At 38.4% G+C, this 26207-nt stretch overlaps 1 protein-coding gene across 1 annotated transcript; it reads left to right on the top strand.

Moving 5' to 3' along the window:
- Positions 1–390: 390 nt before the first annotated feature.
- Positions 391–26207, top strand: LOC122118360 (guanylate-binding protein 4-like). Its single transcript, XM_042692323.1, has 11 exons — positions 391–489; positions 13643–13838; positions 14694–14821; positions 16497–16606; positions 16807–17003; positions 19440–19685; positions 21009–21289; positions 22406–22618; positions 24812–24914; positions 25218–25411; positions 25709–26207. The coding sequence occupies exons 2-11, from the start codon at positions 13649–13651 to the stop codon at positions 25928–25930; spliced, it is 1884 nt and encodes a 627-aa protein (XP_042548257.1). The 5' UTR covers positions 391–489; positions 13643–13648; the 3' UTR covers positions 25931–26207.

The following is a 26207-nucleotide window of genomic DNA, read 5'->3' on the forward strand; positions in this document are numbered from 1 at the left end:
CATTACATGTTACTCAAATTATACAGCAAATTTTATGCCATTTTATGTGGGTAAAAGAAAACTTTTTGTTGGCGTAAATCTAAATCTCATTGTTCCTCCAGTTCTTTGACTAGCAGGCATATTTCTACTATGATACCATGCTATTTCTGAGTAAATAGCAGTGATCTTTGACTCTTCTGCTTTGTTTTTATTCTTTGCTTAGTTTTCAGCTTGAGAAGTTCTTGCAGAACATTGGAACTTTCCTCCCTTTGCTCACAAAGTTGATTCTCTGACTAACTAGGAACTCTGCTAATGCTCTCTGATTACCTCAGCAACACATGAATACAGTGTCATTTTCACTGTTCCTCTTGCACAACACTTACTTGGCAGTCTGCCTTATGCGATTTGATGCTCAGCTTTAAGAGCAGTGCTTTCCTGACTAGCCAGACAGAAGAACTCAGAGCTAAGGCAGCTGAGAACTTGTCTCCTGACTACAGGGCCTACACAGAGGTGAGTTGTGCGTAGAAACATGGTCTTTGGTGTGCTATTTCCTTGAGGATCAGCAACAGGGAGCTAGGTCCATAGCAATTTTACCGGCTGGGGTGGGGTGGTGTAAGATGTTGGGGAGGGGACAGAGGTTAAGGCAGCAGTGGAGTGGGAGGACATGGGAAGCTCCATGGTGTGTAACCATCCAGACTGCCTTTGGTAATTCAGCTCCTAAGGCTCCTTCAGTCCCCAGGCAGCCATGGGGTGGTGAACCCTACCAAAGCATACACAGGAAGAGCTCCTCTCCCTCAGGTTTCCAGCAGGGGATGAAGAAGAGAGCCCTGCATAGGACACCTACCCTCCTCTGCTTCAAGGGACCTTAATTCCCTCCTGGCATTGAGGGACCAAACCCTAGCCCCAAACCCCAGCAGAGTCACTGCTGGAGAGTTGCTCCTTCCAGCTCTCTCTTGCCCCAACTTCACCATTACCCTCAGTTCTCAGATGTTTCCCCGATGGTTGCTGCCTAGAATTGGAAAAGCTGAGAGCAAAAGTAGTCTTCACTAGTCCATTTGAAACCTCAGTGCACGGCTTGCCCATCTTCATGCTGTCCATGTGCACTAGTTCATGGATTCCCTGCAGCTGAGCCACTTGGACTACTTTCTTTTCTCATTTCTTTATTTCAAGATTTCTTGAATGTTACACACAAAGAAAGGTCAAATGTTACAAAGAACAGTAAGGTCTCAGCCTGGGATCTATTCTGAACTGTTTAATTCTCTTAAACAATTTACTGTGTTGAAGCTGAACATCTGAACAGCAGGTCAAGATGGTGGGGACGGGGTGGGCAGAGAGAGGAGGTTGGGCAAAAGCAGTCATAATATTCAGTATTCATAGGTGAAAATGAAACCAGGTAAAGTGAGGAGATGGCGGGTTGAGGAGAAGCATGAAAGGGGTGTCTTCCATCAAGATGATTGTACTCACAAATTGGCAAGTGAAATTGAAACTCCTTTGTGCAACTTCTTTTTTTTTTAATTTTTTTAAAATATAATTTAATTTTATTTGTGAACATACTGTACAGAGGAGTTACAGTTACATGGGCAGGATAATGCGTACATTTCTTACCAAGAATTGCAGCCTCCTCCTTTGTTTACCCTTCACATCCCTTCCTAGCCTCCCCCCTCCCCCCCTAATCCCAATCCTTCTCTTTCCCCCTTCTCCCCCTTCCCCCCCCCCCCACCAACGTTGTAAAGCTCGTTTTGGACATGACAACTTGTACTTCTTATTGTTGCAACAGTTCCACCTGTATCCTTAAACAACTGGTTTTTCCCCATCTCCTCCACAAGTTATACTGACATCAAATATAGTGAAAGCAGGGGTTATACTGTGGGGGAGGGACATACAAAGCCACAAAGAGATAATCTTATAAATGTGTTAGAAACACATGCATGAAAGAATAAAAAACATTAAAATATACATCTAAGGGTTCATTTTCCTGACATCACATTATCTGACCTTTTCCTCTTGACTCATACATATACTAGATATTACAAATAAGGGAAACCATGGGACCTAGGTTTCTTTGGGCCTGGCTTACTTCACTTAATATAATTTTTTCCAAGTTTTTCCATTTCCTAACAAATGGGGCAATGTCATTCTTTCTGATGGAGGCATAGAATTCCATTGTGTATATATACCACATTTTCTTGATCCATTCATCTACTGAGGGGCATCTGGGTTGGTTCCATATCTTAGCTATGGTAAATAATGCTGCAATAAACATAGTTGTGCTGGTAGCTTTAGTGTGGTCTTGTTTGTAAACATTAGGGTAAATGCCCAAAAGTGGGACTGCTGGGTCATAGGGGAGTTCTATGTGAAGTCTTTTGAGGAACCTCCATACTGCTTTCCAAAGTGGTTGAACAAGTTTACATGCCCACCAACAATGAAGTAAGGTTCCTTTCTGTCCACATCCCCTCCAGCATCTGTTGTTGTTAGAGTTCTTGATTTTTGCCGTTCTAACTGGAGTGAGGTGATATCTCAATGTTGTTTTGATTTGCATTTCTTTATGGCTTGGGATGTTGAACATTTCTTCATGTGTCTATTGGCCATCCTTCTTTCTTCTTCAGAGAAGTTTCTCTTTAAGTCTTTCGCCCACTTATTTATTGGGCAGATGTTTCTTTGAGGATTTGTTGTTGGGGGGTTTATTTTTTTGAGTTCCAAGTATATTTTAGATATGAGACCCTTGTCTGTTGTATGGCTAGTAAAGATCTTCTCCCAATCCGTGGGCTTTCTATTGATCTTGCTAGCTATGTCATTTGCCCTGCAGAAGCTCTGCAACTTTATGCAATCCCATTTGTCCAACCTTTCTTTGATTTGTTGTGTTTCCGGGTCTCTATTCAGAAAATTTCGGCCTGAGCCAAGGAGACCTAGGGTTTCTCCTATTCCATCCTGTAATGTTTTCAGAGTGTCTGCTTTGAGTTCAAGGTCTTTGATCCATTTGGAGTTGATTCTGGTGCAGGGTGATATATAAGGATCTAGCTTAAGTTTTCTACATGTGGTTAACCAATTTTGCCAGCACTATTTACTGAAGAGGTTGTCTTTCTTCCATTCTATTGTTTTAGCTCCCTTATCGAAGATTAGATGGCTATAGGTCTGTAGGTTCAATTCTATTCCATTGGTCCTGAGGTCTGTTCTTATGCTAATACCAAGCTGTTTTGATTACTATGGCTTTATAGTAGAGTTTGAAGTTTGGTATTGATATTCCTCCAGCAGTGTTCTTTCCATTCAGGAGCGTTTTTGCTATTCGGGGTCTTTTATTGTTCCATATGAATTTTTGGATTGCCTCTTCTATTTCCTTGAAGAATGAGGTTGGAATTTGGATAGGTATTGCGTTGAATTTGTAGATAGCCTTGGGAAGTATTGCCATTTTCACGATGTTAATCTTTCCAATCCAGGAGCATGGGAGGTTTTGCCATTTTTTAAGTTCTGTGTTGATTTCCTTTTTCAAGATTTTAAAGTTTTCATCATAGAGGTCCTTCACTTCTTTAGTTAAGTTAATTCCTAGGTATTTTATTTTTTGTGGGGCTATTACAAATGGAGTTGCTTTCCTAATTTCAGCCACACTTTTCTCATTGTTGGCATACAGAAAAGCCATTGATTTTTGGGGGTTAATTTTATAACCTGCTACTTTACCAAAGTTTTGAATCAGCTTGATTAATTTGGGAGTGGAGTCTATGGGATTCTTTAAATACAAGATCATGTCATCTGAAAGAGGGAGAGTTTTATTTCTTCTTTCCCTATTTGGATCCCCTTTATGTCTGCATCTTGTCTTATTGCTGTAGCTAGGCATTCTAATACTAGATTGAAGAGAAGTGGAGAGAGTGGGCATCCTTGTCTTGTTCCTGAGTTAAGAGGAAATGGCATTAGTTTTTCACCATTGAGTATAATGCTGGCTGTAGGTTTGTCATATACAGCCTTTATTATATTGAGGAATGTTCCATGGATTCCTAATTTTTCCAAAACCTTCATCATAAAGGGGTGTTGGATCTTGTCGAATGCTTTTTCTGCATCTATTGAGATAACCATGTGGTTCTTATTCTTGCTCCTGTTGATGTGATGAATAATATTAATTGATTTGAGTATATTGAACCAGCTTTGCATCCCTGAAATGAATCCTGTTTGATCGTGGTGTATGATTTTTTGGATGAATTGTTAATGTCGATTGGCCAAAATTTTGTTGAGAAGTTTTGCATCAATGTTCATCAAAGAAATGGGTCTATAGTTCTCTTTCTTTGATGAGTCCCTGCCTGGTTTTGGGATCAGGGTTATGATGGCTTCATAGAATGTGTTCGGTAGTGAGCTTTCTCTTTCAATTTCATTGAAGAGTTGGAGGAGTATTGGTGTGAGCTCTGCTTTGAAGGCCTTGTAAAATTCCGCTGTAAAACCATCTGGTCCTGGACTTTTCTTAGCTGGGAGGTCTCTTATTGCTGTTTCTATTTCAATGCTTGATATGGGCCTGTTAATCTGGTTTAACTCATCTTGGTTTAGTTTTGACATGTCAATATTTGCTAGGAAAAGGTCCATTTCTGTCAGGTTCTCAAACTTATTAGCATAAAGTTTTGAAAAGTATTCCCTTATAGTGTTCTGAATCTTGGTTGTTTCCGTGGTGATGTTTCCATTCTCATCTCTGAGTTTATTAATTTGGGTGTGTTCTCTTCTTTTTCTGATAAGATTTGCTAAGGGTCTGTCAATTTTGTTAAGTTTTTCGAAGAACCAACTCTTTGTTTTGTTGATTCTTTCTATAGTTTTTTTGGATTCTAATTCATTTAATTCTGATTTAATTTTGATTATTTCTTTCCGTCTACTGGATTGGGGTTTATCTTGCTGCTCTTTTTCAAGGAGGTTTAGATGTGTCATTAAATTGCTAGTTTCAGATCTCTCCAATTTGTTGATGTAGGAGCTCAGAGCTATAAACTTGCCTCTGAGTACTGCCTTTGCTGTGTCCCAGAGGAGCTGGTAATTTGTGTGTTCATTTTTTGTTGAATAGCATGAACATTTGAATTTCCTTTCTAATCTCTTCCATGACCCACTCTTTATTCAGCAGTGTTGTTCAGCCTCCATGTGATACCGGACTTTCTTTGGTGGCTTTTGGTGTTGAGTTCTAATTTTATTCCCTTGTGGTCAGAGAGAATGCAAGGTATAACTTCAATGTTTCTTAATTTAGACAAGTTTGCTTTGTGGGCTAAAATGTGGTCTATTTTAGAAAACGTTCCATGTGCTGCTGAGAAAAACGTGTATTCTGATGCTGCTGGGTGAAATGTTCGGTAGATGTCTGTTAAGTCTAGTTGATCTATGCAGCTGTTTAGATCTGCGATTTCTCTGTTGAGTTTTTGCCGAGTTGATCTATCTAGTGGGGAGAGTGGTGTGTTAAAATCCCCAACAATTAATGTCTTTGGATCTATATGGGATTTGAAAGTAGTGTTTCTTTGATAAATTTGGGTGCTCCATTGTTTGGCGAATAGATATTTAGAATTGTAATATCCTCCTGAAGGAGAGATCCTTTAATTAGTATGTAGCAACCTTCTTTATCTCTTCTCACGAATTTTAATTTGAAGTCTATTTTATCTGATATTAAGATTGCAACTCCCGCCTGTTTATGGGGGCCGTTTGCTTGGTAGATTTTGTTCCAACCTTTAACATTGAAAATGTGTTTGTTTTTACGGGCAAGATGTGACTCCTGCAGGCAGCAGATAGAAGGGTCTTGTTTTTTAATCCAACTAGACAGTCTATGTCGCTTAATTGGAGAGTTCAGTCCGTTAACGTTAAGAGATAGGACTGAGAGGTATTTGGGAGTTCCTGCCATGTTATCCACCTTCTTGGGGGCTGTGAAAACTGGGTTCTTCCTATGGTTCTTGGATTCTCAGTTTGGGTGCAGTTTCTTGGCCTTTGTTGCGGTCTTGTTGGTTTTCTATGTGTAGGACATCTTTAAGAATCTTTTGTAGGGCTGGTTTGGTGGAGATGTATTGGTTCAATTTTCCTTTGCTATGGAAGGTTTTTATTTGGCCTTCAGTTATGAAGGAGAGTTTAGCTGGGTACAGTATTCTTGGTTGATAGTTGTTTGTTTTTAGGGCATGGCATACATCATTCCAGGCTCTTCTTGCCTTGATTGTCTCTGCTGAGAAATCTGAGGTGATTCTAATTGGTTTCCCTTTATAGGTGATTAACCTTTTCTCCTTGACAGCTTTAAGGATCTTTTCCTTGGTCTGAGTTGATCCTGTGTGGATTATAATGCTTCGGTGGGATGTCTTATTCTGGTCTGGTCTATTTGGGGTTCTAAAAGCTTCTTGTATCTGAATAGGCCTATCTTTTTGTATGTTTGGGAAGTTCTCTGCTAGGATCCTGTTAAACAAATTTCCTAGACCATTAACTTCTGTTTCTAGGTGCTCCTCTACACCATTATCCTTAGATTAGGCCTCCTGATGGTGTGTTCCAGGTGTTGGATAGATCTATCATACTTCTTGGACTTGTCTTGGATGGTTGTATGTTCTTTCTCTATAATATCTAGGCTGTCTTCAATCCTTGAGATTCGATCTTCTGCATGGTCTAACCTGCTGTCAAGACTCTCTACTTTGTTTTTTATCTCTTTTCCTTCTAATTGGTCAGCTTTGATGGCTTCAAGTTCTTTGTTGAAGCTCTGTTTTAGGTCTTGTATGAATTTCTTTACTTCCTTAATTTGGTGTTCAGTGTTTGTTCTCAAATCACTTAATTGATTGGCTATGGTTTCTTTGGACTCCCATTCCTTCTGTTGGGTTCCATTCAGCATTCCCTTTGTGGTCTCCCTGACTTCCTTCAGCTCTTTGTTAATGGATTCCATGAATGCCTTTAGTGATCTTTGTGTGTTCTCTACCTAGTCTCTCAATTCCTGAATTACTCTTTGATTAGCTTCCTCCCGTTTGTGGGATTCCTGCAGTTCTCTTTCCTCCCATTCGTGGGATTCCTGCAGTTCTCTTTGAGTGTTCTCAGCCTGCTCACGCCATTCCTCCCTTTCTCTTTGAGTATTCTCATGTTGTTCACACAAATCCTGTATCAGTTTTTGAGTAGCTTCCTCACGCTCTATGATATTCCTGTATAAACTTTGGGATGCCTCCTCTCTCTCCCTATCACGCTCATACAGAGTCCTTTGTAAGTTGTCAAACTTCTCATTTATCATGTTTGTCACCAGTGTTTGTAGAGCTATTTGGGAACTCTCCTCTGGATTGTTCATTATCTGATCTGACCCCTGATTATCAAGATTGGGAATTGAGATACCCGGATTTGCCATTTTTCTTGTGTTTTTCCGGCTTACTCTGCCCATTTGAGATGAAAATAGCACCAGTTTTGTGCTAGAACACTATCTTAAGGCAACCATCAACCAACGTTTGCATTTATACAGTCAATAGTCTACAGATACAATCTAGTTCAACAGATACATCTATTCAACATCAAACAACTATATGTTAATGGGCTTCGAACCGCAGAGAAGAATTTGGAAAACCAGAAAGTTTTAGGGTTAGGGAGAGATGTGGGTAAAAATTAGGAATAGATTGGTGTGGGGAGGCACAGGGAGAGTTAACTAAGTCCTAATCTCAATGCTGGAAATAGGTTGGGTAGGATGCAAGTAGAGAGGGAGAGAAAAAGAAGAAAGGGAAAGGGAAATGAAAAGAGACCAGAAAAAAAATTAGAAACGTAAAGATTAATATAGTTATGGAGATTGAAAGACCATCTATTTAGAGAGGAATGTGAATACAATGAGAAAACAGGAGGGAGATGGAGGAGATGTGAAAAACTTTAAAAATGCTTAAAATATTATATAGGTATAAAGAGGTAGTCCTGCTATTAAGGAATTTAAGTCTCAGAGGTTTTGGATTGATTAATAAATTTGTGGATTAAGTGTGTACACAATGGGGGATAGGGTCTACTAGTTAACTATGGGTTTATCTGAGGATGTGCAGGACAAGAGTTAAGTCACATACAGAAGAACAAAAGAAAGGAAAAGGTGAAAAGGATAAGGAAGGTAGAAAAAAAAAGATCAGAAGTTCAGTAGAGCTAGACGAAAAACAAAAAGATAATTAAGAAAGAAAGAAAAAGAGAGAGAAGACAAGAAAAGAAAGGAAAATGTACATTCACGTATTCCTAAAATAAAAATTATAAGAGGGAAAAAAAAGTTACTGGAAAACAATTAGTTTTTCAAAAAAGGCAAAAGTTAAAGATTAATAAAAGTTTTAGAAAAGGAAAAAAAGTTTTTTTATGTATATAAGGTACCAAAAAAAAAAAAAAAAGAAAAGAAAAAGGAAAAGAAGAAAAAAAAAAAAAAAGCTCTTTGATTTTTTTTTTTATTTTTTTTGGGAGGGTTCGGAAGAATCCTGTATCTCCCTTTTGTCTGTAACCAGCCTCTTGTTGGAGTCTCTGGTCAGCTTGAGGTCCTGTGGCTTGATTGGTTTCTTAAGTCAGTTTGTTCGAACAGGCAGAAAAATGCTCTGCTTTACCCAAGATTTTGAGATCCCCCTCCCAGGTTAGTTTAATGGGAGGGTGATCTGTTTTGAGAATCACAAAAGAGGGGTGATGAGGCTAGGTTCTGGTAGAGTTGAGGCCTTTCAACAAACAGTAGCTTTTCCCTGGGGCTATTTTGTGAAAAATTCACAGAGCCCAGCCTGGAGCCATTCTCAGGGTTTCTGTTTTTCAATTGATTGTGGAGGCTGCTAGAGGGAGGGGCAGCCTCTGGCTCTGGTTACCCAGTGAGGAAAGCCACTCCAATGGCTGGTGCCTGAGCTGGGTGACTTTTCCCTGGATGGAACTGAGTCTGGCAGGTCACTTTGCCATTAAGTTCTTGTGACCTGTTAAATGACTCGTTTTATTCCAAGGCCTGAGTTGGAGCTAGCAGCTCCTCCGAGCTTTGTCGGTATCCAAGATGGAGATCACCGGTGCTGGGGGGGGAGGGGTGGCCTTCCCTCCTCTGCTCCCGGAGAAGGAGTGAGGACGTCGGGCTTCTACTCATGCCGAGTCTTGGATCCTGGGTCGTCTCTGGTCTGCAAAGTGCAGGATGAAGATGTCCGCTCCTTGTTGGTTCTTGCTGGTGTTTAGAATCCTCTCGCCCGCTGTGTCTGGCTCCTTCATCCCGGACTCTCTGTGTGAGCGCTCAGGTATGGTTGCGGCTGCGGTCACCGGTCGCCGCTGCGACCCTGCCGCCGCCGCGGCGGCTGCTGGCAGGCGCTCAGATGTGTCTCCTTGTCTTGGCTTCCCCTCTCTTTTCTAACTCTCTGTCCTGTGATGGCACACTTGGTGTGATTCTCTGGCTTAGGACTGTTCACTGGAACTCTAAAACTGCTTTCTATGCGAGAGCTTGTTCAGATTCCAGCTTGTCCTCCGCCATCTTCCCGGAACTCCCCCTTGTGCAACTTCTTAAAGATAATTTTTTAAATGTGTGAGCTCCATTGTAAGACCCCAGTGTGCTTGTGTTATTTAGAGAAAATCAGTTTGGGATAGTTTTAATTTAATTGTATCTTGGTCTAACTCAGGCAACAGCTTTTGGAAACCACTAATCCAGTATATGACCTTCTTCTCCTGTTTCATTTGGATTTGAAAGCATTTATGCTCACCATCTTAGTCCTGCACTGCAATCAGACATGGAGGAGAAGGAGAAAGAAGGAGAGAAAAAGAGAAGAGAGGGGGAGAAAGAGTAGGGGAGGTGAGAAGGGAAAGGACTGGCAGAGATAGGGAGAAAAGGGAAGTGGCAGAGAGAGAGATCAATGAAAAAGGGACAAGGGAGAGAGAGGCAGTCAGGGAAAAGACAGAGGAAGCAGAGGAGCATGGGGAGAAAAAGAAGCAGAGAGAAGAGAGAGGAGGGAGTAGAAAAAAGATAGGAAGGGAAGGAGAGTAGAGAGAAAGAAAATGAAAAGGGGAAGGAGGGGAGAGAAAAAGAAAGGGAAGAAAGAACAAAAGAAAAAGAAAACAGAAGGAAGGAAAGAAAGAAAAACAAAAAAAGAAAGAAGTAAGGAAAAAAGGAAAGAAGGAAAGAGAGAAAGAACAATAAAGAATAAAGGAAGAATGGCAGGAAAAAAGTGAAGACCAAGAATGAAACAAAAATTTACAATTTTATCTTCCCTTGCCCACTGCTTTTTATTTTTATTTTTGTCATGGGGATTGAACTCAGGGCCTGTCTGAGCTCTTTCACTCAAGGCTAATTCCCATTCTGAGACATAAAACCACATCCAGATTTCTGGGTGTTAATTGGAAGTAAGAGTCTCACAGTCTTTCCTGCCCAGGCTTGAACCACGATTCTCAGATCTCAGCCTCCTGAGTAGCTAGAATTATATATGCTATATATAATTCTATCTATAATTCTATAATTATAGAATTATAGCCACCAGGCACCCAGCTTCCCAGTGATTTCTTAAAAGTCAAATCTAAAGAAAACCAATCTTGAGTTTCTCTTGTGTCTAACACAGTAGTTGAATGGTCACGGTTGACCCAATTTTTTGTGTTCTCTAACAGCTACAGAAGAAAAGAAGTTGTACAGAATAACTGTATGAAGAAGCCATTTGGAAGGCAGGTTTTTGGGTTCTTTTTCTGACAGAAATTCTCTTCTTTTGCCTAGTTTCCTTGGTATTTTATAATTTTCAGGACATAGTGACACTTATTAACTCATTGTCTCATTTGTTCTCTGGAGGGAACAGGACCATCCCACTGCAAAATTTTTTAAAATATTGATTTCCTTAACCTGTACCGTAGTGAATCAGGCAGGACTAGTTTTATTTATACTGTTGACAAGATAATGAAGGTGTACAGAGGCAGGTTCTCCTTCCAGGTCTGATAGTGAGTAAATGATGGGAACCCTGGGGTTTGACCCCTGGAAGACTGTCTTCTGAATCTTTGCTGTGACATCTCTGTTAGATCTGGATTCCTGTTTCCCCATTCATCCTCCATGGGTCCTGCTTGCAGCATCTTTCCACTGCTTCTCTCCTGCCTACTCTTCCTCCTTATTCCCATGGATCCTTGTCTCCTTCATATTCAAACTGACTCTTGGCTGGGAGCCATGGAACTGAATCTACCCAAAGCCAGTACCTTATTCATTTAGAATTTCACTCTTTTCACCCTGGTACATACTGAAGTTTATATAATATGTGTGATTTGACATATCCCACAAATATTATGTAGTATTTAAATCCTTCACAACCAACTGTAGAATTTCAAATGACAAGGGGGAGTAATGTGTGTGATACACTGTATAAAATCCTTTACTGTCTGAAATACTGGTACTCAATTTGTATCATTTTATTTGAAAGGTCATCATTTTATTAGAATTATTTTGACTCATGTAATATTCATTTTTATTGTGAAAGTACTATACAAATTGGTTTCAATTACATAGGCAAGGTAATAAGTACATTTCTTATCAAGCATTTTTGCCTCCTCCTTTATTTCCCCTTCCCATCCCTTCCCATCTCCCCACCCGCTCCCTCCTTCCTCCCCCCCCCCCCCCCCCCCCCCCCCGCCGCAACCTCCCTGGCCAAAGTTGTAAAGTTCGTGTTTTGACATAAGTTCTTCTATATCTCATTGTTGCAATGGGTCCACCCATATCTCCATTTGTTTTTTTCCTTTCCCTCCACAAATTATACCATCATCAAAAACCATGAAAACAGGGGTTACACCGTGGAGGAGAGACATACAAAGAAACAAAAATATTATCTTATTTATATGTTAGAAACAATCTCAAGAAAGAAAAAAAATTGATTCCTAATCTTGGGGTTCATTTCAACTAACATCAACTTATCTGACCATTTCTGCTTGTCCCAGACATATACTAGTTATTGCAAATAAGGGAAACCATAAGACCTATGTTTCTTTGGGCCTGGCTTACTTCACTTCATATGGTTTTTTTCCAAGTCTTTCCAATTCCTAACAAATGAGGTAATATCACTCTTTCTGATGGAGGCATAGAATTCCATTGTGTATATATACCACATTTTCTTGATCCATTCATCTACTGAGGGGCATCTGGGTTGATTCCAGATATTAGCTATGGTAAATAATGCTGCAATGCACATAGTTGTGCTGGAAGATTTAGTATGGTCTTGTGATCATTTGGGTAAATGCCCAAAAGTGGGATTGCTGGGTCATAGGGGAGCTCTATGTGAAGTCTTTTGAGGAACCTCCATACTACTTTCCAAAGTGATTGAACAAGTTTACATTCCCACCAAAAATGCAGTAAGGTTCCCTTCTGTCCACATCCCTTCCAGCATCTGTTGTTATTAGAATTCTTGATTCAAGCCATTCTAACTGGGATGAGGTGTTATCTCAATGTTGTTTTGATTTGCATTTTTTTTATGGGTAGGGAAGTTGAGCATTTATTCATGTGTCTATTGGCCATTCTTCTTTCCTCTTCAGAGAAGTTTCTTCTTAAGTCTTTAGCCCAATTATTTATAGGGCAATTGTTCGTTGATTATTTGTTGTTGGGAGATTTATGTTTTTGAGTTCCAGGTGTATTTTATAAGTGAGACCCTTGTCCGTTGTATGGCTAGTGAAGATCTTCTCCCAATCCGTGCGCTCTCTATTGATCTTGTTACCTATGTCCTTTGCCATGCAGAGGCTCTGCAATTTCATGAAATCCCATTTGTCCAATCTTTCTTTGATTTGTTGTGTTTCTGGGTCTCTTTAAAGAAAATTTTGGCCTGTGCCAAGGAGACCTATGGTTTCTCTATTCCGTCCTGTAATGTTTTCAGAGTGTCTGCTTTGACTCTGAGGTCTTTGATCCATTTGGATTAGATTCTGGTACAGGGTGATATATAGGATCTAGCTTTAGTTTTCTACAAGTGATTAACCAAGTTTGCCAGCTTCATTTACTGAAGAGGCTGTTGTTCTTCCATTCTATTTTTTTTAGCTTCCTTATCAAAGATTAGATGGCTATAGGTCTGTGGGTTCATTTCTGGGTTTTCAATTCTAGTCCATTGGTCATGTTATCCTCTATCTTAGTTTATCCTTGTTTTATTCTACTAGTAATTTGTTCATGTAACCATCATGGTATTTCCATTCTTACCCTGCCATAGTGGTATATAGTGTAATTATACCAGCATACTGTAAAATTTTGTGATCCTCAGGGTTACTCTGAGAACACCTTTCATCTTCCAATTTCTGTTCTTTTTTTTTTACACTGTAATAAAACACTAGATAATTAACAGACTACTAGAAAGACTAAATGTTTCAGCCTTATTTGTGATTGGAGTTTCAAATTTACCAATCAGAGTGTGAGCAGATTTATTATGCAATGATGAATCATCTAAGAGATGTCCTTGAAAAAGTGGTAGCCTACCTGACCCTTACTGATAGGATGGTACCTATGACAATGAGCTGTTCTGGCCAGGAGTTGTTATGTTGAAAATTGAGGGGATGAGTGGGGCTGGGAGACATGGAGAAGAATGAAGGAAGGGTGATGTTGATCAAGATGCACTGTCCTCACAAACTGACATGTTGAATTGAAACCCCTCTGTATAGCAACTGAAAGATAAAAATGTATTAAAAATAAATTAATTTTGTAAAAAGAACTTAACAGACATTCTACAAGTGAGATTGTACTTGCTCCTGGGGTTGCCACTAGATCTGTATTCTATTAATCTTTTATTCTTTGCTTCTTTTTTTGGGGGGGGTGCAGGTAAACATGGCATCAGAATCCACTATGATGGCCCCCATTTGTCTAGTGGAAAATGAGAAAGAGCAGTTGATGGTGAACCCCGAAGCAGTCAAGATTCTTGAAGCGATTACACAGCCTGTGGTGGTGGTGGCCATTGTAGGAATGTATCGTACAGGAAAATCCTACCTGATGAACCGCCTGGCAGGACACAACCAAGGTGAGTACTTTCTTAGGACAGGAGTCATTTGCTGGGATCCTTGATAATGCAAGGTAATCATGCTTGTTATACCATCAAGAAGAATCTGACTCCTGCTAAGGGAAAATCTTTCAATCTTTTTTAAGATTGACATGAAAGCTTATCATTTTAAATCCATACTCATAAGATCTCACCCTACTCTAGTAAAAAACAGGAATTTTCCTTATTCTGTTTAGTGACCTAAAAGAAGAGTATTCTGGTACAATCCAATCTTACCTACTCAGTTCCTTTGATTATTTCCTTCCTCCCATTGACATAATTTCATTAAGACTGTAGAAACAATGCAGATGTCACCCAGTATGCTTTGTTTATAAAAGTGAAATAAAGGAAGATTGTAAGATATAAGAAAAGCAGAAAGAATAGCATTTTCTAAAAAAAATATGATTTATAATTTTTACTAACTTTATAAGTACTATAAACCATATAAATAATGTAGAAAAATTGTTTCCAATACTGTCATGTGTATTTCTTATTTTGTTAAATGCAGGGTGATTTTTGTGATTTTTTATTTATTTTTAAATTTTATTATCTTCAAGTCATTGCACAAAGACGTCAGCATTCAACAGAGCAGTTCATGATTGCAGTACATCTTGATCAGTGTGAATGATTTCCTTAAATAAGGTCATTTTATTTGCTCCTTCTTGGTTTCCAGAAAATCTGTCACTAGTTCTATCAATCCTTTGCCTATGAAGGTTCCCTTCATTATATTTTATTTCTTCTCTTCTAGTTCATTTATTTTAAAGGACAGACTCTCACAGTATGATATTCTCAGAACTTAAGACACACCTGTATTAATATTTTTCTCTTTGGTTGCAGGTTTCCAGCTGGGAAGTACAGTGAGGTCTCAAACAAAAGGCATCTGGATGTGGTGTGTGACTCACCCAAGGAAACCAAATTTCACCTTGGTCCTTCTGGACACTGAGGGTCTGGGTGATGTGGAGAAGGTAAATCAAAATCATGGAGAATTCGTTTGGTTGTATTTCTTAACTTAGCAGTTGTCACCTTAATTAAATTTCCACTGCTTAATTCAATTCCTACAACTACAAATCCAATTATGGATTAAGGCTAAATTGTCTCTTTGCATTACTCTGATAAACCCTAATATTTTGATGAATTATTATTCTTTTTAAAAAACTTTCCTCCTTTTTCTGACTTTGATTTTTGGAAGTGGGTCACTAGATCTACCCATTCTTTGTTCTTTGATTGGTTTAAATCAGGATTTTGTATATCCTAGACAGTGTTCTACCAATGTGCTACAACCTTAATCTAGTCTAGACATCTTAATGTGAGATGGTAGTGACATTAAATTCTACCTCAGACACAGGGAGCATGTACATGTGCTATTGGAGATCTTCCATAAGGAAGAATTTTCCTCTACTCTGTCAGCTGCTTATTTACTCAATCATTCATATCTGCATAAAAGAAAGTCTATGTATGCTTTGATTTATGCTTTTGTGGAAGGTATTGGGGAATGATTAAAGAAGAGCCTTGCATACATTCTAGTTATATGCTTACCACTGAGCTGGACTCTGGTCTCTATACCTTGTTTTTGCTTTGTTCCATCTTTGGATATTGAGAGTTCTTTGTTTGTTGTCATGTTATGGTGAAATTTTCTCTGCAGCTGAGAATATTATCCAATGTAGTAAATATTCGCTAAGGATACCAATTCTAAGTCCCTATCCTATATTCTATAGATCCACCAGTAAAAGGTAAGGACCTAGTTCAGGAGCCAATACACATTTTGTATAACCGGTACAAGTGGTATAGATGTCCAGAAGAGGCCATACAATTTAGGTATATGGGTCAGAGACTATTTCTTAGGGGTATGGACATCTCAGCACTAACTTATGAGGCCAAGACGACTTTAAATCTATTACCATAATATAAATTGCTTTTGTCTAGAATTACTCACTTCCTCTGTAATTTGGTGGGAGTTGAATAGTACAGAATTGTATTTTTCTATACTTCATGATCCATCTCATCCTTAATCTTGTTTCTGGCTTTATCTTTCAGCCCTTTACACAGGCTCACTGCTTCAGCCAAATGATAGGACAATGTGATACATGACTTACACTTTATAATATTTCTCATTTGTCTACTATTGGTTTTACAATGTGTGTGATCTTTTAATCTCTTCTTACACATTCTATCAGCTTTAAAATAAATGAAGCAGATTGAAACAACAGCTATTATTCCAGTGAGACATTCACATGTGTGAAGCTGCAAAGCATTTTTTCCTATTTACTAAAATGGTCAATTTTCTCTCACACAACAAAATTTTAGTGGATTATTGGCAGAGATGATCATCTTGGATGCATATATGCATATAGGCGCATATATGTTGCATTTATTTAAATACTATATATGATTTTTTTAATATTGTGGCATCCTACTGCATATAGTTGCTGTAGAGAATATTTATGCACATTGACAATATCATTCACTCTAAGAAACCAAGGCCTGAGGAAAGTTACTGTTAATGAAAAGCAAGTGTAAACAGGATAATTTCATAAACATTGATCTTTGTTTCCTCTATTGGAATTGAAGTCCTAAGTGGACAATAAGTGAAAGAATGAAACAAGTAGACTTCTCTGTTCCTTGCTCTCATGTGCTTTCTAGTGTGATCCTAAGAATGACTCGTGGATCTTTGCCTTGTCCATTCTACTTAGCAGCACCTTTGTCTACAACAGCATGGGAACCATCAACCAGCAAGCCCTGGATCAGCTGCAGTATCCTTCCTGGAAAAAAAAAGTCATCTAGTATTGAGTTTAGGAAAATGGCAACTAACCCTGTTTCTTTAAGCGACTCAGTTTTCCTGGTTGAGAAAGGGTACATTACACAAAATGGAATGTTATCAATGGGTTTGTAGGTGAGATCTGAAACTTGTTTATGATGTATGGTCCTTTTCATTCCTTAGCTAAGATCCCAGCTATGTAACTGAACTAACAGAGCTAATCAAGGCAAAGTCCACTAAGAAGTCTGATGAAATGGATGATTCTGATGAATTTGTGAGTTTTTTTCCAGACTTTGTTTGGGTTGTTCGGGATTTCATTCTGGAGCTGAAGTTAGATGACCAGCCCATCACAGAGGATGAATATCTAGAGAATGCCTTAAAGCTCATTCCAGGTACCAGAGGGAGGCCCACGAAGGGGAAGGAGTCAGTAGGGTTATAGTATATACTAAGCCCTTTTAATCTGCATTGGATGTGCATGCTTATTTGAGATTGGATTATGCTACAGTACGATACTAATTATACTAAGGCAACTGATCAGTTGTCTTTTAAAAAATATCACTCCATTTAAAAAATTACATTTTTATTCTATTAAAATGTACGTTTTTTTAAAATGTAGTGTCTTTTTCTACTTTATAGTCCTCTAGTATCATTTATGACAACAATTCTCATATCTAAAAAAGTTAAATAAACTTCAATAGACCATTTCATGAAATACTACATGTAAGCCAATGATTTATAGAATTCTATCAGTTCTCATAGATGATATGTCATAAAACTTGAAGTTTCAAAATAAAAACCAACAATTCTTTCTAATATGTTGTACCTGAACATTTAAAATAACATGTTCTACTGAAATTGTTCATCACAGAACCATATACAAATAAAATATTCACAAAATATGTTTTAAAAAATGTTTTGGTTTTTCATCTGAACAATTAGTAAACCCACAGAGACTTCTATGCTTGTTCTAGTATTATCATTTGAAAGTCTTCAAGTGGAATATGAAATCACTAAAATGGGTACAAATTCTGGATCAAATTATTTAAGGCCCATTAACACCATGAAAAATCATCCCTATTATAATCCATCCTATAATGTTGAAAGGTCCATTTATTAAGTTTTGGTTTTTTGTTTGTTTGTTTTTTGTTGGTCATGGGGCTTGAACGCTGGGCCTGGACACTGTCCATGAGCTCTTCAGCTCAAGAGGACTGCTCTAACACTTAAGCCACAGCTCTACTTCCTATTAAGTTTTTTTAAATTTATTTTTTATTCTTTTATTGTGAAAATACCATACAGAGGAGTTACAATTACATGGGCAAGATAACGAGTAGATTTCTTATCAAGCATTGTTGCCTCCTCCTTTGTTTTTCCCCTACCATCCCTTCCCTCCCACCACCACAACTACACTCCTCTACCTCCCCACTTCCCCACCCCGTCTAAATTGTAAAGTTTGTTTTTCAATATACTGTCTTGTACAAAGTGGTTTTTATTTTCTTGCTATTGTTTCTAACGTATTTATAATGTACCAAGTGATGTTTTGGTTTTTGTTTTTTTGCATGTTCCTGACCCACAGTATAACCGCTGTTCTCACTGTATTTGATGTCTGTGCTCTGCATCTTGTATGTACACTTCTCTAATTTGGGGAGGGGATGGGAAAAAACAAAATGCTTATTGATCAATGCTCTAGTTGTTCACATTGACTCTGTAAAACCTCATAGAGTAATTTAGAGAATGAAGAGATATCCATAATACATCTAAGTTAATTTTACTGTTCAAAATTTTCAGTGAAAATAGTCTTTAAGCAATTTGTGGTATGTACTTATACTTGTGAGTGTGTATACATATATACAGATATATGTATTTGTATATTTCTAGCAGCTTTTCTGTTCTGACTTGAATATTATGTATCTTCTTTCTAGCATTTTCTCCAGTAGCATCTTACCCTTTGCTGATATAATTTTATTTTATGTCTTAGATTTAGTTTCTGACAAAGATACACTAGAATCAGAAAACTGCTTCTACCATTTTGCTTCACTGAGTTAAATTTTAACTCAGGAGAGTTTTGCCAGAACTAGGGATACTAATCAATTTTTTCCCTTTTGTGGACAGATAGATGCCTAATCTTCAATTACTTGTTGGGTTTTGCCTCTGTGCACAAGGTTGGTTTGCAATGAAATATCATTTTAAGGATTGTGAGACAGTGATGTAAAATCTCTGGAATAAAAATATTCAGCCCCTTGTTTGATGGCTGCCCTTACAATGATCCATTTTTTCCTTTTATTTTTTTATTATAAATGCTCAAAATGTGTTATTGAATTTGTGTGTTGTCTATAGACAAGTATCTTAATTTTTCTTAGAGATCAACTTTCATTTATAACTGCTACAATTAGGGCTTGCTACTCTGTATTATTCATATATGACTGCATTTTTGACTGACAGTTTCTTATATCCATTTTATCTCCTTTTTTCATTTTATTTTATTTTTTGTTGTGAAAATTCCAAACAGAGGGGTTACAATTACATGAGCAAGATAATGAGTACATTTCTTTTCAAGCATTGTTGTCTCCTCCTTTGTTACCCCTTTTCATCCTTTCCCCTCTCCCCACCCGCCCCCACATTCCCCCCTAATGACTAGTATATGTCTGATGTAAGCAGAAACTATTAGACAAGTTGATGTTAGGTGAAGTGAACCCCAAGATAAGGATTCAATTTTTTTCTTTCTTGTGATTGTTTCAAACATATTTATAAGATGATTTCCTTGTTGCTTTGTATGTCCCTCCCCCATGGTATAACCCCTGCTTTCACTGTATTCCTTTTATTTTTTATAGGCAAGAATCAGAAAATTCGAAATGCCAACTTGCCTAGGGAGTGCATTAGGCATTTCTTTCCAAAACGCAAATGTTTTGTCTTTGATCGACCTACAAAAGAAAAGGAACTCTTAATTCATATTGAAGACTTGTCAGAAGACCAGCTGGATTACAATTTCCAAGTGCAATCCAAAACCTTTTGCTCTTACATCTTTGCCAGTGCAAAACCCAAGAACTTGAGAGAGGGAATTATTGTCACTGGGAAACGTGAGTCTTCTTTGCTCCTGGATTTACCTCTCTTCTTAATTCCCTTAAGTAATGCTTTGATTACATTTTTGCATTTGCTAAAGGTATAGAAAAATAGTAGTTCATGCTTCATATAATTTCATCTTTTCTAATTATTGTCTGTCTACATGGAGCTTTATTGAGATAGAATATACCTTAAGAAACTGTTCCACAGATCATATAAGAGCCAACTGATGCTAAGATTAATTCCTGTGTTTATATTAAGTCACTTGGGAAAGTGTTCTGTATGGATAGAAAAATATATTGTAAATTTAAACTAGTTATGAATCATATAAGATGCCAAGTACCTATAGGATTATTAAGAGTTTAAAATCAAAATTCAGTTAATTTCTAATTACAGAAGTGTCTTCAGGATGTGGACAACATGCACACATAATATTAAGTTCTGCCATGATGTTCTTCTTAAATTAACATGAAGATTTTCATTCCTATTTAGAATTGGGTCCCAATAGTTAGACAATTTATTTCATTTGTAAACTTCATTCATTTTGCCTGTGTAATCTGCTATTTCTTAACTTTATATGAAATTCTCTAGACAGAATTCATTGATCATATTGGTGGTTATTAGTGATGTAAATTATAATATGTGAATTAAGAGCCTGAAAGAAAAAAATTAATAGGAAAAAGCAGTGGTGTCAGAAGAAGTAGACTTTGTCAAATACGATAAAGGAATTTCATATCAGCTACTCAGGACTCAGTGATTGGGAAGATAATAAAGTAAGGTTATCTAGGGCAAAAAATTAGCAAGAAGCTACCTCAATCAGTAACTAGGCATGGTGGCTTGTGTCTGTTAACACAGATATGCAGAAAGCATAAAAAGGAGGCTCACAATTCATGATAGCACAGATATATACAAAGGATGCTATCCTTAAAATAATATCAGAAGCAAAAGTGGGGCTAGGAATGTGGTATAGTGGCAGAGTGCTTGCCTAGCGTGCATGAAGCCCTGGATTTGATTCTTCAGTACAACATAAACAGAAAAAGGCAGAAGTAGCGCTGTGGCTCAAGAGGCAGAGTGCTAGCCTTGAGCAAAAGAAGCTCAGGGACAGTACCCAGGCCCTGAGTTCAAGACACAGGACTGGAAAAAAAGCAAAATGTGTTGGTGGTGTGGTTCTATTCATATAGCATTTGCTTAGTTAGCGTGAGGCCCTGAGTTCGAGCCATGATATCACCAAAAAGAAGTGTGAAAGTTGTTTAAAGTCTTAATGTTTTTCAGAATGCTAATTTTAGAATAAAATAGAAGTGTAGCTTGACGTTTATCCTTAAATTATTGGGCTCATCCAGGACTGGGGACTCTGGTGGAGACTTATGTCAGTGCTATCAACAGTGGAGCAGTGCCATGTTTGGAAAACGCTGTGACTACCCTGGCCCAGCGTGCGAACTCAGCAGCTGTGCAGAAGGCAGCCAACCACTACAGCCAGCACATGGCTCAGCAATTGAGGCTCCCCACTGAGGACCTCCAGGAGCTGTTGGATGTGCATGCGGCCTGTGAGAGAGAAGCCATTGCAGTCTTCATGGAGTTATCATTCAAGGATGACAAGTGGGAGTTTCAAAAGGATCTAATGGTACGATGTCTGCTCCTGGTCTGTCTTTCCTGAAGTCTTTCCCTTTTGAGACAATGCTAATGCTCATCATTTTAACCCTATGGATCATTTGCCATCTGTACTTTAAGGAGCCTGGAATTTTATGAGTGTGAGGATTCCTACAGGCTGATGGGTGCCAGACATTTTATCTTTTATTGTTGCACAATAAATTACAATATGGTTGGCAAGTAAAAAACCCAGACACCAGTGGCTCATGCAGTAATCCTACCTACTCACAAGACTGAGATCTGAGATCATGGTTTAGAGCCAGTCTGGGTAGGAAAGCCCATGATACTCTTGTCTTCAATTAAACAGCCAAAGTCCAGAAGTGGAGCTGTGACTCAAATGGTGCTAGCCTTTATCAAAAAGCTCAGGAATAGCTCAGGCCTTGAGTTGAAGCCTCAGGAACAGCATTTAAAAAAATCGCATGTGCATTTATAAATTTAACATACCATTGTATACATATGACCTATGGTTCTGTATGTCATATGCAATCATATACTTATAACATACAGTTGATATATCTATATAAAATGCAGTCCTGTTTATCGTAAGTATAGTGTGTGGATGTTGGATAAGCCAACAAATGCTCTGCTCAGAGCACCCAAATGAGGTCACAACTTCAATCACTGCAAACAAGTTGCTGTCAGGATAAAAGCACTTCACACTCTTATGTGCACACTGCAAGAATTAACAAATGGTTCCCAAACCATGAACATATGAGAAACTTCAGAAATATTGCAAAATTTTCAATGCATTCTTTTTCATCCTTGCAACACACACATCCTGAGCTTACTCTCCTTTTAGCCACATTCACTTGCTATAGCTTCTTTTATGGCTATATTGTTGTTCATCACTGGGCTGTTGAAAGAATTGTGTGGGGCCTGTAATTAAATCCCATCATTTTACAGAGAATGAGCCTGGCTCCCAGAATGTTCAGGGACTTACCAATATTACTCAGACAGTTTTCAGAAGTGGTAATGGCTCCTTCCCCTGTCCACATGTGCTCCGAGGCCTTCACCTTACTTTTTCCATGAAGATCACCATGGAATTTCTTTCTAATGCCTTTATTGTACTGTCTTCCTATCATCTTAACAGAACACCATAGAGAGAAAGAAGGAAGATTTCATCCTGCAGAATGAAGATGCATCTGGAAAATACTGCCAGAGGGAGCTGAAGAAAATTTCCCAGTCTTTTATGGAAAGCATTTCCAATAGCACTTTCTCTATACCTGGAGGACATAATCTCTACTTGGAAGGCAAGAAGAAGGTTGAGCAGGACTACAAACTAGTTCCCAGGAAAGGGGTAAAGGTGAGGAATAAGGGGATGAATTGCAGTTAGTCAGAGAATCTCATTTATGTATTTATTTGTTTCTTTATATATTCATATATTGTCAGTTGTGGGGTTTGAACCCTGGGTTTGGTCTCTGTCCCGGTACTCTTCAGCTCAAGGCAAGTGCTCAACTGCTTGAGACACAGTGCCACTTCTAGTTTTCTAGTGGATGTTTGGAGGTAAGAGTCTCCTGGACTTTCCTGCCCTGGCTGGCTTTGAACTGTGATCCTCAGATTTCAGCCTCCTGAGTACCTAAGATTACAGGCATGAGCCATTGGCACCTGCTTGGGAATCTCATTAACAAAGAACACAGAATCATTTGTGAGAAGAAAATCTGCATTTTTCCTTCTTTATCCACAATTAATTATTCTTAAACCAGAAACTTCCAAGTAGAGTAGGATTATTTCTTAAATGAAACCGTGCAATCATTTCTTAATTAAGTTAATGAGATATGAAAATTAAAGATACCCTTTGTTCTATTCACAAGAAACTGATAGTCTTGCCTCAGATACAAATGGTAAATTGAATTTAACAAGATAAGGTATGCCATGCTGGCATGAACACCAAGTAAAAATAATGGTGGGATTAATATGGTAATAATATTAGTGTTAATAATGCTCACACATATTCAAAATCATATTTTATATTCCATTTTGGGTTTTTTTCTTTTTGTTTGATTTAAGTCAAGGTGTTTCATGTAGTTAAGGCTGGTTCCAACTCATATCATTTCCACTTCAGCCTTAACAATTCTATGATTAGAAGTATGCACCACTACGTCTCAATTTTGACCCCTGAATTTGTATCATAAATACTCAGTAACCTGTAATTTCAGGCTACTTGGACACCTATAATTTAAATTTCAGAAATATCCTATAAATTACTACTAATGTTATCCAAGTTTTGTAGTTGAGAAATATGAGGCATAAGGAAGCTAATAAGTTGTAAATTCCTAGAGCCTGTACTCGGGAAACCTGGTAGACAGTTCATAGGATAGCCATACAGAACTCTGGAGTTAGCTCAGGAAAGATTTCTCTAAGAGCAGAATGAAGGTCAAGATGAATTATCAGAGGATTCCTTGTATTTTAAATAAAAGAATACAGGAATCTTGGTAGAAGAATAGAATGTAGGGATATATTTTTTATTTTTGTGGTAGTATGTTTTGAACCTAGGGATTCCTACTTGCTCAGGTAGTGTGCTGTCATTGGACCCATGCTTTTAGTTTGGCTCTCTGCTGGTTTTTTTTTTTTTTTTTGGGTCCGGTGGTGGGGCCTGAACTCTGGGCCTGGGCGCTGTCCCTCAGCTCTTTAGCTCAAGGCTAGCGCTCTACCACTTGAGCCACAGCGCCACTTCTGGCTTTTTTCTTTTTGTTTATGTGGTGCTGAGGAATCGAACCCAGGGCCTCAGGCATGCAAGGCAAGCACTCTACCACTGAGCCACCTTCCCAGCCCTCTGCTGGTTATTTTGGAGATAGTGACTCATGGATTTTTCTGTCTAGGCTTGTTTCAAATGAGGATCTTCTGTATCTCAATATCTCACTAGTTATGATTTGTCGGCATGAGCCACCAGTGCCCAGATAGAGAGTATACACTAGAGAGTATACACTTTAGGTACATGTAAATCTCATTGATATCCTGGAATAGCAATAGATTTCTCTGTTGCAAAAGAAAAAAAAAGGATTGAATCTGGTTGCTGGTGTCTCATGCTTATAATGCTAGCAAGTATACACACACACATACATACATATATACATACATACATATATACATATATATATATATGTATGTATGTATGTATATAATCTCAGCAGGCTGAGATCTGAGGATTGCAGTTCATAGCCACCAGGAAAATATGTGGTACTGTTATCTCCAATTAACCACCAGAAGCCAGAATTGGCAATGTAGTTAAAAATGGTAGAGTGCTAGTCTTGAGCACAAAGATCAGGAAGAACAGCCAGGCCATTAGTCCAAGTAGGAGAGTAGGGCAGAGGCTGCTAAAAGTGTTTCTAAGCATTACAAGAGAGATTGGCTTTGCTTTTATGGTTCAAGAAGGAACAGACACAGAGGAATCTTGAAGACAATTGAAATTTTACAGGATTTAGAGGGAAATAATTTCTGCAACAAGTTAATAGACTTTTGTTGTTTGACATATTCCACTTGTTTATTTGTCTCCTAGGCAAATGAGATTCTCCAGACATTCCTGCAGTCCCAGGATGCTATAGAAAAATCGATCCTACAGTCAGACAAAGCTCTCACTGATGCAGAGAAGGCCAGAACAGGTACTGGGGAAGGTAACACTTTCAGAAGAGGGGGTTGGTTCCTGAAAACCTTAACTGATGGACATGAAGATCTTTATGAAAGGAGCTTCCTGTTCTACACTGGAATGTACAAGATGCTAAATCTGAAAAACAAGAGGTCAGGTCTAGTCATAGCCAGTGTGGCAGCACATTTCCATGTCATTCTCACATGTGCCTGGGTTTGATCGTTGGAAAAATTCAGAGACAGTTTGGGTTTTGATCCCAGTGGGTAGCATTAAGGCTTGATTCTTGTTGTTTTTCTTCTCTAAAACCAATGTGGAATAGCTGAGCGGGCTGCAAAAGAAGCATCTGAGATGGAGAAGGAGGTGCTAAGACAGGAACAGAAGGAACAGCAGCAAAAGATGGAGGCCCAAGAGAAAAGCTACAAGGAAAATATGGCCCAACTACAGGAGAAGATGGAAAGGGAAAGAGAGAATCTGATCAGAGATCAGGAAAAGAAGCTGGAACACAAGCTGAAGGTGAGTCTGATGGGGCCTGGGATATATCACAAGGATACTTGTGAGCCTGCCTTTGCCAGCTCCTCCCACCTCCTGAGAGAATCGCAGGGAGCTAGGAGCACATATGTTCTTACTACCCATGAATCAGGAGGAAACATTAGACAAATGTGTCAAAGAACACTGTGGTCCTGGAGTGTGGGGAAAGACTGATAGAGACAAAGAGAGAGACAGGGACATCCTTAACTCCTAGGGTTGTTAAGGGAAAACTCTTGATATTCAGTAAGTTTTATTTTCAAGGTTTACTTTTTCATTTTGTAGATTCAAGAAGAAATGCTTAAAGAAGGATTTAAAAATAAATATGAAGATATTTGTACAGAAATACATCAACTGAAAGAGGAGATTGAAACAACCAAGACAGAGAAGCTATGGGGTGGAAAATTATTGGATGGACTGGGTGATGTGCTTCTGTTATCAGCGCCACATCTTCATGCTAAGTTAGTGGGTGCCTTTTTGAAAGGGGTACCCTACACAATGAAATAGACTCCAGATTTCTTTTAAGAATTAATAAGGAAAGCCATTCTTTTGACGGAATGTTAACTTTCAAGTTGATATCATGCTATTTTTTAAAGAGGTTAAAACAACAAGGGGACACAGGAATGGAGGGATGATGAGCAAATGCTGTCATTATATTTAACATACGTTATATTAAAAATGATGTAATGGTGGGTAGGGACCATGGAAAAAAGTATGGGGAAAGTGACAGAAGGGGGAACATTACCCAAGAACCATTGTACCTGAGTTATGGAATTCTGAAACA

This window comes from Dipodomys spectabilis, unplaced genomic scaffold (assembly GCF_019054845.1).
Source record: "Dipodomys spectabilis isolate Male_0828 unplaced genomic scaffold, ASM1905484v1 ptg000148l, whole genome shotgun sequence".
Classification (NCBI taxonomy): Eukaryota; Metazoa; Chordata; class Mammalia; order Rodentia; family Heteromyidae; genus Dipodomys; species Dipodomys spectabilis.

What these genes read in the sequence shown, in the direction of transcription:
- LOC122118360 (XM_042692323.1), top strand. Translation starts at nt 13,649, where the DNA reads ATGGCATCAGAATCCACTATGATGGCCCCCATTTGTCTAGTGGAAAAT. An exon ending in GTCTGGGTGATGTGGAGAAG is followed by an intron (nt 14,822 to 16,496) that starts GTAAATCAAAAT and finishes TGTGCTTTCTAG; the next exon opens with TGTGATCCTAAGAATGACTC. An exon ending in AGTTTCAAAAGGATCTAATG is followed by an intron (nt 21,290 to 22,405) that starts GTACGATGTCTG and finishes TCATCTTAACAG; the next exon opens with AACACCATAGAGAGAAAGAA.